The 14284-nt window shown below is 48.2% G+C and overlaps 1 protein-coding gene across 4 annotated transcripts in view; it reads left to right on the plus strand.

Annotated features, from left to right (window-relative positions):
- LOC109874983 (nuclear receptor coactivator 2) overlaps positions 1 to 9334 on the plus strand; it is a 70272-nt gene extending 60938 nt beyond the window's left edge. For all 4 annotated transcript variants that reach the window (XM_031810153.1, XM_031810151.1, XM_031810150.1 and 1 more), the window contains exon 21: positions 8930 to 9334. In XM_031810153.1, the coding sequence (XP_031666013.1) occupies positions 8930 to 8941 (12 nt within the window). In that variant the 3' untranslated portion in view covers positions 8942 to 9334. The remainder of the gene's footprint in view (positions 1 to 8929) is intronic.
- Positions 9335 to 14284: the final 4950 nt, after the last annotated feature.

The raw sequence follows: 14284 nt of genomic DNA on the forward strand, positions 1-14284 counted from the left end.
TGTAATGTGTGTGGGGGGCTGTGTAATGAGTGTGTGTGTGTGTGTGTGGCTGTGTAATGTGTGTGGGGCTGTGTAATGTGTGTGGGGGCTGTGTAATGAGTGTGTGTGTGGGGGGGGCTGTGTAATGAGTGTGTGTGGGGGGCTGTGTAATGAGTGTGTGTGTGTGTGGGGGGGGCTGTGTAATGAGTGTGTGTGTGTGTGTGGGGCTGTGTGTGTAATGTGTGTGGGGCTGTGTAATGTGTGTGGGGCTGTGTAATGTGTGTGGGGGCTGTGTAATGAGTGTGTGTGTGTGGGGGGGCTGTGGTAATGACCTGTGGTGTGGGGGGCTGTGTAATGAGTGTGTGTGGGGGGCTGTGTTGTAGTGTGTGTTGTGGGGGGCTGTGTAGTGTGTGGGGGGGGCCTGTTTAGTGTGTGTGTGTGTGGGGGGGCTTGTGTAGTGTGTGTGTGGGAGGCTGTGTAGTGTGTGTGTGGGGGGGGGGCTGTGTAGTGTGTGTGGCTGTGTAGTGTGTTGTGTGTGGGGCTGTGTTGTGTGTGTGTGTGGGGGGCTGTGTAATGAGTGTGTGTGTGGGGAGGCTGTGTAGTGTGTGTGTGTGGGGGGCTTGTGTAATGAGTGTGTGGGGGGCTTTGTAATGAGTGTGTGTGTGGGGGGCTGTGTAGTGTGTGTGTGGGGGGCTGTGTAGTGTGTGGTGGGGGGCTGTTTAGTGTGTGTGTGTGTGGGGGGTGTGTAGTGTGTGTGTGGGAGGCTGTGTAGTGTGTGTGTGTGGGGGGGGGGCTGTGTAGTGTGTTGTGTGGGGCTGTGTTGTGTGTGTGTGTGGGGGGCTGTGTAATGAGTGTGTGTGTGGGGGCTGTGTAATGAGTGTGTGGTGGGGGGGGCTGTGTAGAGGTGTGTGGGGGGGGGGCTGTGTAGTGTGTGGTGTGTGTGGGAGGCTGTTGTAGTGTGTGTGTTTGTGTGTGGGGGGGCTGTGTAATGAGTGTGTGTTTGTGTGGGGGGGGCTGTGTAATGAGTGTGTGGGGGGCCGTGTAATGTGGGGGCTGTGTATGTGTGTGGTGGGGGGGCTGTGTAATGTGGGGGGCTGTGTAATGTGGGGGGGGGGCTGTGTAATGTGTGTGTGTGGGGGGGGGGGCTGTGTAATGAGTTTGTGTGGGTGGCTGTGTAGTGTGTGTGGTTGTGGGGGGCTGTGTAGTGTGTGTGTGTGGGGCTGTGTAGTGTGTGTGTGTGGTGTGTGTGTGTGGCTTGTGTAATGTGTGAGGGGGGCTGTGTAGTGTGTGTGGGGGGCTGGTGTAATAGTGTGTGGGGGGCTGTGTAATGTGTGTGTGTGTGTGGGGGGCTGTGTAATGTGTGTGTGTGGGGGGGGCTGTGTAGTGTGTGTGTGTGGGGAGGCTGTGTAGTGGTGGTGGGGGCTGTGTAATGAGTGTGGTGTGGGGGGCTGTGTAATGAGTGTGTGTGTGGGGGGCTGTGTAGGTGTGTGTGTGGGGGGCCTGTGTAGTGTGTGGGGGGGGGGCTGTTTTAGTGTGTGTGTGTGTGGGGGGGCTGTGTAGTGTGTGTGTGTGTGGGGCTGTGTTGTGTGTGGTGTGTGGGGGGCTGTGTAATGAGTGTGTGTGTGGGGGGCTGTGTATGAGTGTGTGTGGGGGGGGGCTGTGTAGAGTGTGTGTGGGGGGGCTGTGTAGTGTGTGTGTGGGAGGCTGTGTAGTGTGTGTGTTTGTGTGGGGGGGGGCTTGTGTAATGAGTTTGTGTGGGGGGGCTGTTTAATGAGTGTGTGGGGGGCTGTGTAATGTGGGGGGCTGTGTAATGTGGGGGGGGCTGTGTAATGTGTGTGTGGGGGGGGGGGCTGTGTATTGAGTGTGTGGGGGGGGGGGCCTGTGTAATGAGTGTGTGTGTGGGGGGGCTGTGTAATGAGTGTGTGGGGGGGGGGCTGTGTAATGAGTGTGTGTGTGTGGGGGGGGGCGGGGCTGTGTAATGAGTGTGTGTGTGTGTGTGGGGCTGTGTAATGTGTGTGTGTGTGTGGGGCTGTGTAGTGTGTGTGTGTGTGGGGGCTGTGTAGTGTGTGGGGGGCTGTGTAGTGTGTGGGGGGCTGTGTAATGTGTGTGTGTGTGTGGGGGGGGGCTGTGTAGTGTGTGTGTGTGGGGGGGCTGTGTAGTGTGTGGGGGGCTGTGTAATGTGTCGTGTGTGGGGGGGGGGGCTGTGTGTAGTGTGTGTGGTGTGGGGGCTGTGTAATGAGTGTGTGTGTGGGGGGCTGTGTAATGAGTGTGTTGGGGGGCTGTGTGTGTGTGTGGGGGGCTGTGTAGTGTGTGGGGGGGGGGCTGTGTCTGTGTAGTGTGTGTGTGTGGGGGGGGCTGTGTAGTGTGTGTGTGGGAGGCTGTGTAGTGTGTGTGTGTGGGGGGGGCTGTGTAGTGTGTGTGTGTGTGTGTGGGGGGCTGTGTAACTGAGTGTGTGTGGGGGGCTGTGTAATGAGTGTGTGTGTGGGGGGCTGTGTAATGAGTGTGTGTGTGGGGGGGCGTGTAGTGTGTGTGTGTGTGTGTGTGGGAGGCTGTGTAGTGTGTGTGTGTTTGTGTGGGGGGGGGGGCTGTGTAATGAGTGTGTGGGGGGGGGCTGTGTAATGAGTGTGTGGGGGGGGGGGTGTGGGGCTGGTTAATGAGTGTGTGGGGGGGGCTGTGTAATGAGTGTGTGGGGGGGGGGGGGGGGCTGTGTAATGAGTGTGTGCCAGGTGTCCCCAGTCCACCTGGCCATGCTGCTGTTCCAGTTTCAACTGACCTGAGCCCTAGGACCATGCCCCAGGACTACCTGACATGATGACTCCTTGCTGTCCCCAGTCTACCTGGCCATGCTGCTGCTCCAGTTTCAACTTCCACCTGACTGTGTTGCTGCTCTAGTTTCAACTGTTCTGCCTTATTATTATTCGACCATGCTGGTCATTTATGAACATTGAACATCTTGACCATGTTCTGTTATAATCTCCACCCGGCACAGCCAGAAGAGGACTGGCCACCCCACATAGCCTGGTTCCTCTCTAGGTTTCTTCCTAGGTATTGGCCTTTCTAGGGAGTTTTTCCTAGCCACCGTGCTTCTCCACCTGCATTGCTTGCTGTTTGGGGTTTTAGGCTGGGTTTCTGTACAGCACTTTGAGATATCAGCTGATGTACGAAGGGCTATATAAATAAATTTGATTTGATTTGTGGGGGGGGGGCTGTGTAATGAGTGTGTGGGGGGGGGGCCTGTGTAATGAGTGTGTGGGGGGGGGGCTGTGTAATGAGTGTGTGTGTGGGGGGTGTGTAATGTGTGTGGGGCTGTATAGTGTGTGTGGGGCTGTGTAATGTGTGTGGGGCTGTGTAATGTGTGTGGGGCTGTATAGTGTGTGTGGGGCTGTATAGTGTGTGTGGGGCTGTATAGTGTGTGTGTGGGGTTGTGTAATGAGTGTGTGTGTGGGTTTGTGTAATGAGTGTGTGTGTGGTGGGGCTGTGTAATGTGTGGGGCTATGTAATGTGTGTGTGTGTGTGTGTGTGTGTGGGGGGCTGTGTAATGAGTGTGTGTGGGGGGCTGTGTAATGAGTGTGTGTGTGGGGGGGGGGCGGCTGTGTAATGAGTGTGTGTGGGGGGGCTGTGTAATGAGTGTGTGTGTGGGGCTGTGTAATGTATGTGGGGCTGTGTAATGGTGTGGGGCTGTGTAATGAGTGTGTGTGTGAGGGGCTGTGTAATGAGTGTGTGTGGGGCTGTCTAATGAGTGTGTGTGGGGCTGTGTAATGTGTGGGGCTGTGAAGTGTGTGTGTGTGGGGGGGGCTGTGTAATGAGTGTGTGGGGGGGGGGGGGGGGGGCTGTGTAATGAGTGTGTGTGTGTGTGGGCTGTGTAATGTGTGTGGGGCTGTATAGTGTGTGTGGGGTTGTGTAATGAGTGTGTGTGTGGGGGGTTGTGTAATGAGTGTGTGTGTGGGGGGGCTGTTGTAATGTGTGTGTGTGTGTGTGTGTGTGTGTGGGGCTGTGTAATGAGTGTGTGTGTGGGGGGCTGTGTAATGTGTGGTGTGTGGGGTGGGGGCTGTGTAATGTGGGGGGCTGTGTAATGAGTGTGCGTGTGGGGGGGGGGGCTGTGTAATGAGTGTGTGTGTGTGGGGGGGCTGTGTAATTAGTGTTTGTGGGGGGGCTGTGTAATGAGTGTGTGTGGGGCTGTTGTAGTGTGTGTGTGTGTGTGTGTGTGGGGCTGTGTAATGTGTGTGGGGCTGTGTAATGTGTGTGTGTGTGGGGCTGTGTAATGTGTGTGGGGCTGTGTAATGTGTGTGTGTGTGGGGTTGTGTAATGAGTGTGTGTGTTGGGTTGTGTAATGAGTGTGTGTGGGGGGGGCTGTGTAATGTGTGTGGGGGGCTGTGTGTGGGGCTGTGTAATGTGTGTGTGTGTGTGTGTGGGGTTGTGTAATGAGTGTGTGTGTGGGGGGCTGTGTAATATGTGTGTGTGTGTGTGGGGTTGTGTAATGTGTGTGTGTGTGTGTGGGGGGGGGGGGCTGTGTGTAATGATTGTGTGTGTGTGTGGGGGGCTGTGTAATGAGTGTGTGTGTGTGTGGGGCTGTGTAATGAGTGTGTGGGTGGGGGGGGGGCTGTGTAATGAGTGTGAGTGTGGGGGGGGGGGGGGGGGGGGGCTGTCTGTAATGAGTGTGTGGGGGAGGGGCTGTGTAATGAGTGTGCGTGTGTGGGGGGGTGGCTGTTTAATGAGTGTGTGTGGGGGGTGGCTGTGTAATGAGTGTGTGTGGGGGGCTGTGTAATGAGTGTGTGTGGGGCTGTGTAATGAGTGTGTGTGTGGGTGGGGGGGGCTGTGTAGTGTGTGTGTGGGGGGGGGGGGGGCTGTGTAATGTGTGTGTGGGGGGGGGGGGCTGTGTAATGAGTGTGTGTGTGTGTGTGTGTGTGTGGGGCTGTGTGTGTGTGGGGCTGTGTAATAAGTGTGTGTGGGGCTGTGTAGTGTGTGTGTGGTGGGGGGGGGGGGCTGTGTAATGTGTGTTGTGGGGGGGCTGTGTAATGAGTGTGTGTGGGGGGGGGGGGCTGTGTGTAATGTGTGTTGTGTGTGTGTGTGTGTGTGTGTGGGCTGTGTAATGAGTGTAGTGGGGCTGTGTAATGAGTGTATGTGGGCTGTGTAATGAGTGTATGTGGGGCTGTGTAATGAGTGTATGTGGGGCTGTGTAATGAGTGTATGTGGGGCTGTGTAATGAGTGTATGTGGGGCTGTGTAATGAGTGTTGTGGGGCTGTGTAATGAGTGTGTGGTGGGGCTGTGTAATGAGTGTGTGTGTGGGGCTGTGTAGTGTGTGTGTTGTGTGGGGGGGGGGCTGTGTAATGTGTGTGTGGGGGGGCTGTGTAATGAGTTTGTGTGTGTGTGGGGGGGGGCTGTGTAATGTGTGTGTGTGTGTGTGTGGGGCTGTGTAATGAGTGTGGGGCTGTGTAATGAGTGTGGGGCTGTTGTAATGAGTGTGGGGCTGTGTAATGAGTGTGGGGCTATGTAATGAGTGTATGTGGGGCTATGTAATGAGTGTGTGTGTGTGGGGCTGTGTGTGTGTGTGTGTGTGTGGGGCTGTGTGTGTGTGTGGGGGGCTGTGTGTGTGTGTGTGTGGGGGCTGTGTGTGTGTGTGTGTGTGTGTGTGGGGCTGTGTGTGTTTGTGGGGCTGTGTGTGTGTGGGGCTGTGTAATGAGTGTGTGTTTGTGTGGGGGGGGCTGTGTAATGAGGGTGTGTGGGGGGGGGGGGGGCTGTGTAATTTGTGTGTGTGTGGGTGGGGGCCTGTGTAATGAGTGTGTGTGTGTGGGACTGTAATGAGTGTGTGTTTGTGTGGGGGGGGCTGTGTAATGAGTGTGTGGGGGGGGGGGGGCTGTGTAATTGTGTTGTGTGTGTGGGTGGGGGCTGTGTAATATATGTGTGTGTGTGTGGGGGGGGGGGCTGTGTAATGTGGGGGGCTGTGAAATGTGTGTGTGGGGGGGGCTGTGTAATGAGTGTGTGTGGGGGGGGGCTGTATAATGAGTGTGTGTGTGGGGCTGTGTAATGAGTGTGTGGGGGGGGCTGTGTAATGAGTGTGTGTGGGGGGGGGGCTGTATAATGAGTGTGTGTGTGGGGCTGTGTAATGAGTGTGTGTGGGGCTGTGTAATGAGTGTGTGTGTGGGTGGGGGGGGGCTGTGTAGTGTGTGTGTGGGGGGGCTGTGTAACGTGTGTGTGGGGGGGGGCTGTGTAATGAGTGTGTGTGTGTGTGTGTGTGTGTGTGTGGGGCTGTGTGTGTGTGGGGCTGTGTGTGTGTGGGGCTGTGTAATAAGTGTGTGTGGGGCTGTGTAGTGTGTGTGTGTGGGGGGGGGCTGTGTAATGTGTGTGTGGGGGGGCTGTGTAATGAGTGTGTGTGGGGGGGGGGGCTGTGTAATGTGTGTGTGTGTGTGTGTGTGTGTGTGTGTGTGTGTGTGTGTGTGTGGGGCTGTGTGTGTGTGGGGCTGTGTAATGAGTGTATGTGGGGCTGTGTAATGAGTGTGGGGCTGTGTAATGAGTGTATGTGGGGCTGTGTAATGAGTGTATGTGGGGCTGTGTAATGAGTGTATGTGGGGCTGTGTAATGAGTGTGTGTGTGGGGCTGTGTAATGAGTGTGTGTGTGTGGGGGGGGGGGGGCTGTGTAATGTGTGTGTGGGGGGGCTGTGTAATGAGTGTGTGTGTGTGTGGGGGGGGGGGGGGCTGTGTAATGTGTGTGTGGGGGGGCTGTGTAATGAGTTTGTGTGTGTGTGGGGGGGGGGCTGTGTAATGTGTGTGTGTGTGTGTGTGTGTGTGGGGCTGTGTAATGAGTGTGGGGCTGTGTAATGAGTGTTGTGGCTGTGTAATGAGTGTGGGGCTATGTAATGAGTGTATGTGGGGCTGTGTAATGAGTGTGTGTGTGTGTGGGGCTATGTAATGAGTGTGTGTGTGTGGGGCTGTGTGTGTGTGTGTGTGGGGGGGCTGTGTGTGTGTGGGGGGCTGTGTGTGTGTGTGTGTGTGTGTGTGTGGGGCTGTGTGTGTGTTTGTGGGGCTGTGTGTGTGTGGGGCTGTGTAATGAGTGTATGTGGGGCTGTGTAATGAGTGTGTGTGGGGGGGGGGGGGCTGTGTAATTTGTGTGTGTGTGGGTGGGGGCTGTGTAATGAGTGTGAGTGTGTGGGACTGTAATGAGTGTGTGTTTGTGTGGGGGGGGCTGTGTAATGAGTGTGTGGGGGGGGGGGGGGGGGCTGTGTAATGTGGGGGGCTGTGAAATGTGTGTGTGTGTGTGTGGGGGGGGCTGTGTAATATGTGTGTGTGTGGGTGGGGGCTGTGTAATATGTGTGTGTGTGTGGGGGGGGGGCTGTGTAATGTGGGGGGCTGTGAAATGTGTGTGTGTGTGTGGGGGGGGCTGTGTAATATGTGTGTGTGGGGGGGCTGTGTAATATGTGTGTGTGTGGGGGTTTGCTGTGTAATATGTGTGTGTGTGTGTGTGTGTGTGTGTGGGGCTGTGTAATGAGTGTGGGGCTGTGTAATGAGTGTTGTGGCTGTGTAATGAGTGTGGGGCTATGTAATGAGTGTATGTGGGGCTGTGTAATGAGTGTGTGTGTGTGTGGGGCTATGTAATGAGTGTGTGTGTGTGTGGGGCTGTGTGTGTGTGTGTGTGTGTGGGGGGCTGTGTGTGTGTGGGGGGCTGTGTGTGTGTGTGTGTGTGGGGCTGTGTGTGTGTTTGTGGGGCTGTGTGTGTGTGGGGCTGTGTAATGAGTGTATGTGGGGCTGTGTAATGAGTGTGTGTTTGTGTGGGGGGGGCTGTGTAATGAGTGTGTGTGTGTGGGGGGGGGGCTGTGTAATTTGTGTGTGTGTGGGTGGGGGCTGTGTAATGAGTGTGAGTGTGTGGGACTGTAATGAGTGTGTGTTTGTGTGGGGGGGGCTGTGTAATGAGTGTGTGGGGGGGGGCTGTGTAATTTGTGTGTGTGTGGGTGGGGGCTGTGTAATATGTGTGTGTGTGTGGGGGGGGGGCTGTGTAATGTGGGGGGCTGTGAAATGTGTGTGTGTGTGTGTGGGGGGGGCTGTGTAATATGTGTGTGTGGGGGGGCTGTGTAATATGTGTGTGTGTGGGGGTTTGCTGTGTAATATGTGTGTGTGTGGGGGGCTGTGTAATATGTGTGTGTGTGGGGGGCTGTGTAATATATGTGTGTGTGGGGGGGCTGTGTAATGAGTGTGTGGGGGGGGGGCTGTGTAATGAGTGTGTGTGTGTGGGGGGGCGGGGGGCTGTGTAATGAGTGTGTGTGGGGGGGCTGTGTAATGAGTGTGTGTGTGGGGCTGTGTAATGAGTGTGTGTGTGTGTGGGGCTGTGTGTGTGTCCAGTGCCAGTTCCACCTACACTTGTGTGTACTGTAGTTTCTCTTTAGCGATTTAGAAGTACATTAGAAAAAAGCTCTTTACCGGAGGATCTGCCCTCAGTCGCTTGCCAGCTAGTACTGGTTTGCTTGCTATGTATGCAGTGGACTCTGATGCATAGTAGTAGACTGCTTCCCCAATTGGTACTATAATGTCCCACATTTTACTCTACTTTTGACCAGAGCCTTATGGACCCTTGTATAAAGTAGAGCACTATTGAGGGAATAGGTTGTCGTTTGGGAGGCAGCCTTAGTGTGGTGATGTAGTGGAACATTAAACAAAAATGTCCATGTGTTCCAACTTCCACAGGTGAATGATAATGGCTTGAGACGAGGCGATAGCCTCATTCTAGAACAGTTGGGATTGACATGTGAAGCAACTTGAGCGAGTAACGTTTCATCATATGTTGTCTGCCCAACATTAAGGATTTAAAAACGTTTACACATCAAAACAGACCTCACCGATGGGTCATCGAGGGCATACGTCCTACGTCCTTCAAATCCCCTGTCTCTTTTAGAATTTTGTCAGTCTTATTTCACTGAATTCTGCCTTTTTATTAAATGATATAACCATGTTCTTTTTCAGAACTATTGCTAACCCCGGTCGATTGTTGGACAACACAGTATAAATGGCCAACACCCAATGAAAACACTGGCATCCAACCAATCAAGGAGCTCCTGCAGTTCTACCTGGGTCTTTGATTGGACAAAGACTCATCTACTGAAGAACACAACTTCCTGAACCAACCAACTGCATTCACCTTAGTGTGACTTAGGTCCTCCCCATACACACACACACACACACACACAATGGACAAACACACATGTATAGCTAGGACGATAAACTGAAATGATCAACACCAACCATACCGACCACTTATCGCAGGCATTTTGCCTATACTAGAGAAATGTGAAGTTTGAAATGAAATACAGTACCAGTCAAAAGGTTGGACACACCTACTCATTCCAGGGGTTTTCTTTATGTTTACTATTTTCTACATTGTAAGATAATAGTGAAGACATCAAAACTATGAAATAACACATAGAATCAGGTAGTAACCAAAAAAGTGTTAAACGAATCAAAATATATTGGAAATTTGAGATTCTTCAAAGTAGCCACCCTCTGCCTTGATGACAGCTTTGCACACTCTTTGCATTCTCTCAACCAGCTTCACCTGGAATGCTTTTCCAACAGTCTTGATGGAGTTCCCACACCTGCATGGCACTTGATGGCTGCTTTTCCTTCACTCTGTGGTCCAACTCATCTCAAACCATTTCAATTAGGTTGAGGTCGGGTGATTGTGGTGGCCAAGTCATCTGATGCAGCACTCCATCACTCTCCTTCTTGGTTAAATAGCCCTTATACAGCCTGGAGGTGTGTTGGGTCATTGTCTTGTTGAAAAACAAATGATAGTCCCACTTAGCGCAAACCAGATGGGATAGCGTATCGCTGCAGAATGCTGTGGTAGCAATGCTGGTTAAGTGTAACTTGAATTCTAAATAAATCAGACAGTGTCACCAGCAATACACCATCACACCACTTCCTCCCTGCTTCACGGTGGGAACCACACATGCGAAGATCACCTACTCTACGTCTCACAAAGACACAGTGGTTGGAACCAAAAATCTAAAATTTGGACTCATAAGAACAAAGGACAGATTTCCACCAGTCTAATGTTCATTGCTTGTGTTTCTTTGCTCAAGCAAGTCTCTTCTTATTATTGGTGTCCTTTTAGTAGGGGTTTCTTTGCAGCAATTCTACCATGAAGGCATGATTCACGCAGTCTCCTCTGAACAGTTGATGTTGAGATGTGTCAGTTACTTGAACTCTGTAAAGCATTTATTTGGGCTGCAATTTCTGAGGCTGGTAACTCTAATGAAGTTATCCTCTGCAGCTTTCCTGTTTCAGTTTCATCATAGCGCTTGATGGTTTTTGCTACTGCATTTGAAGAAACTTTCAAAGTTCTTAAAATGTTCTGTGTTGACTGACCTTTGTCTTAAAGTAATGATGGACTGTCATTTCTTTGCTTATTTGAGCTGTTCTTGCCATAATATGGACTTGGTATTTTACCAAATAGGGTTATCTTCTGTATACCTCCCCTATCTTGTCACAACACAACTGATTGGCTCAAACGCATTAAGAAGGAAAGAAATTCCTGTTAATTGAAATGCATTCCAGGTGACTACCTCCATAAAGCTGGTTTAGAGAATGCCAAGAGTGTGCAAAGCTGTCATCAAGGCAAAGGGTGGCTACTTTGAAGAATCTCAAATAAATAAAATATTTAGATTTGTTTAACACTTTTTTTGGTTACTACATGATTCCATATGTGTTATTTCATAGTTTGATGTCTTCACTATTATTCTACAATGTAGAAAATAGTAAAAATAAAGAATAACCCTTGAATGAGTAGGTGTGTCCAAACCTTTTGCCTGGTGCTGTAGGTTTGCTAATATGGGTTAATGTTAATGTGACAATTGTAGGCTACAACCATAGTAGTAGTAGTTTAAAGGATAATAAATTAACTGTGGTAAACGTATCGTTCTATTTATCATTATCGCATCAAGTCAGGCAATTTGTCGCACTATGGATTTTTGTCCTCACACTCTGACTGACACACTTGCATACACACACAAACACACAAAGAAAATGGATACAGACAAATACACGTATACACACATGCATACAACGGACCCATACTCACAGAATATAGACTCAAAACTGATCCTGTCAGCAGGCATCTGGTCAGATGAATGTATTAATTAAGGGACAGAACCCAGACTATAGCTCCCCTCAGAAAATACACTCTTTACTACTCTCTCTCCGGGTCTTTTTTTCAAATAACAATATTTTCTTTGTGCGTTTGTGCTGTATACACATGCACGGGTGTGAGACAAGTGATATATTATAAATGGCTCGAAGAGCATAAACTATACAATTGTGTTTGATTTTGAATGGTTATAGTGTAAGCCTAACTAAAGTAGTCTCTTGAAAGGTTTATAAAATAAATGTTTTACAGGTATTTATAGTTTTTAAACTTTAGAAACATTATTTGTATGACACTATAAGAGGGAGGAAATGGTTAAGTGACTTAACAAGTATCCCTTAAAATGTTACCTTATTGTGTCTAATTGAATTCCATATTTTAAGTCCTGTAGTTTTAGATGAAATGTTAAAGTGAATACCCCTGCTGCGATATGTATGAAGGTGAATGTTCATAGGTTGTGTATATATTGCAGTATAAATGAATGAAATAAGATGTCTGTTTTCTCTCCAGCCTGGTGTTACAAAAAACAACCACTGAAATGTGACTACAGTCATATCGTTTGAGTTGATGAACTCACTTTTTTCAGGGTTTCAACTTATTGCGTAAGGATTTTTCCTTGCACTTCACCTCAACCTCACAATGAAAGGAATGGACAGGCCTGCCAACAGGCATAACTCAATTCTTTAGGGTGGTCTTTGACTGTTGATTGGGGGTAATGTCTATAGATCACCTGGAAGGTACAAAACAAGTTCTGTTTCAGTCGTGTAAAATGGACAGGGAATATGCATTTTTCACACCATATTCCTGTACTACAGTTTAGTTATAGTCTGTAAGCACATAGCAAATCTCACAGAATTTATAATTTAGCAATTATTTTATATATAATTTAGCTTTTTTTTTGAAGAAGAATGTGAAAATTCCAAATTGTCTGCAAATGCTGAAATGAAGTTGGCCTCACATAATCAAGTGTTTGTGAAAATGTGTGTCCAGAAAATATCTTTTTTGTTGGTTTGCACTGGTTATTATGATATCTCTTTGACACTGCAAAGGATATTTCTTATTTTTGTGATGGCCAATTTCTCCCAATTCATTCAACATTTTCCTAAACCAGGCATTTTTTTAAGAGTTGAGCAATTTTTGAAGATTAGGATGCTCTGATGCAAATTAAGTCACAAAAAAAGGAAAGAAAAACAATTGTCATAGAATGGATGAACTGCTCTCGTTGGAAATCCAAAGATTTTATTATACAACCTTTAAAATAAACGTAAGCCATGAAGTGTTACTGAGTTAACAGCCTTTTGTAAGGTATGCATCTTGGCAATCACGACGACAGGTTTTAAGGAAAGAGTGTGCATACAAATATTAAATTCACTCACAAGGTTTGGTTGAATTGAATTACTTTTTCTTCTCTGATTCTGACTGATCAATACTTTTTTTTGAAAAAATGTTCTTAATTTATAGTTTGCTATTTGATCAATTGGTAAATATTACATGCAAGTACCTTAACATGCTAAAGACCTAGCATAATGCCTTAGACCTGTTTTTCTGTATTGTGTATTACTGTGAAGTTGACAGTTGTATCATATATGTATAGTGAGATGACAATACTGAAGTGTGCATCGTCACTTAATGGCCATGTCTGAAATGGCACCCTATATAGGATGCCATTTCAGATGCAACCATTGTACTTGTGCTATGGTTAGACTACTACACCCCTGGCTTATTTGGTTGGTTTTCACAGTAGATATGTTTTCTTTTCCCCCACATTTTATTTGTGATCAGTTGTGGGTTGTATTATTTGTACAGTTGTTTCATATTGACTGTCTTTTAAGGTGAGTATGTAAACAACAAAAATGGTAAATCAAAGCAATATTGTAAAACAAGAGTTTTCGTGTAGAAAGCTCATTGTTACGGTTCAGAAATGTATTTTTGCAGGTGTGATGTTCATATTAAATAGCACTATGTTCACCTGCATCGATGTTCATCCACTGTGGGCATTTTATGCAAAATTAATTTACACCTTATGCAAGCTGTTGACTAATATTGCTTTTGCCAATGCTGCTTGCTAATTTATGATTTATGGCATTGTAAATAAATTATTTTTATTATGTTGATTGAAGTGTAATTACTGATTTGACTTGGTCTACAATTTTTGTCTCTATCCCATAAGGTTGACAGAATATTATTATTCAGTTTCCAGACTAATTATTCTGTAATGTAATCAGTTAGCTACACTTTTTAGTAACAACTGTTACATGTATTACAACAGGGTATCTGTGTACCTTTGACTTTTTTCCCACATTTTGTTGTTACAGCCTGAACTTAAAATGGATTAAAATATTGTCACAGGCCTACGAACAATAATACCCCATAATGTCAAAGTGGAGTTGTGTTTTTAGACGTTTTTACGGAGTAAAAATGAAAAGCTGAAATGTGTCGAGTGGAAGTATTCAGCCCCTTTAGTTGTCAAACCTAAATAAGTTCAGGAGGGAAAATGTGCTTGACAAGTCACAGAAGTTGCATGGACTCACTGTGTCCAAAAAGTGTTTTAACATGATTTTTGAATGACTACATCTCTACCCACACATAGTGGGACAAAAAAGTATTTAGTCAGCCACCAATTGTGCAAGTTCTCCCACTTAAAAAGATGAGAGGCCTGTCATTTTCATCATAGGTACATTTCAACTATGACAGACAAAATGAGAAGAAAAAAAATCCAGAAAATCACATTGTAGGATTTTTAATGAATTTATTTTCAAATTATGGTGGAAAATAAGTATTTGGTCACCTACAAACAAGCAAGATTTCTGGCTCTCACAGACATGTAACTTCTTCTTTAAGAGGCTCCTCTGTCCTCCACTCGTTACCTGTATTAATGGCACCTGTTTGAACTTGTTATCAGTATAAAAGACACCTGTCCACAACCTCAAACAGTCACACTCCAAACTCCACTATGGCCAAGACCAAAGAGCTGTCAAAGGACAACAGAAACAAAATTGTAAACCTGCACCAGGCTGGGAAGACTGAATCTGCAATAGGTAAGCGGCTTGGTTTGAAGAAATCAACTGTGGGAGAAATTATTAGGAAATGGAAGACATACAAGACCACTGATAATCTCCCTCGATCTGGGGCTCCACGCAAGATCTCACCCCGTGGGGTCAAAATGATCACAAGAA

This window comes from Oncorhynchus kisutch, linkage group LG30, assembly GCF_002021735.2.
Source record: "Oncorhynchus kisutch isolate 150728-3 linkage group LG30, Okis_V2, whole genome shotgun sequence".
In the NCBI taxonomy this organism is placed as follows: domain Eukaryota; kingdom Metazoa; phylum Chordata; class Actinopteri; order Salmoniformes; family Salmonidae; genus Oncorhynchus; species Oncorhynchus kisutch.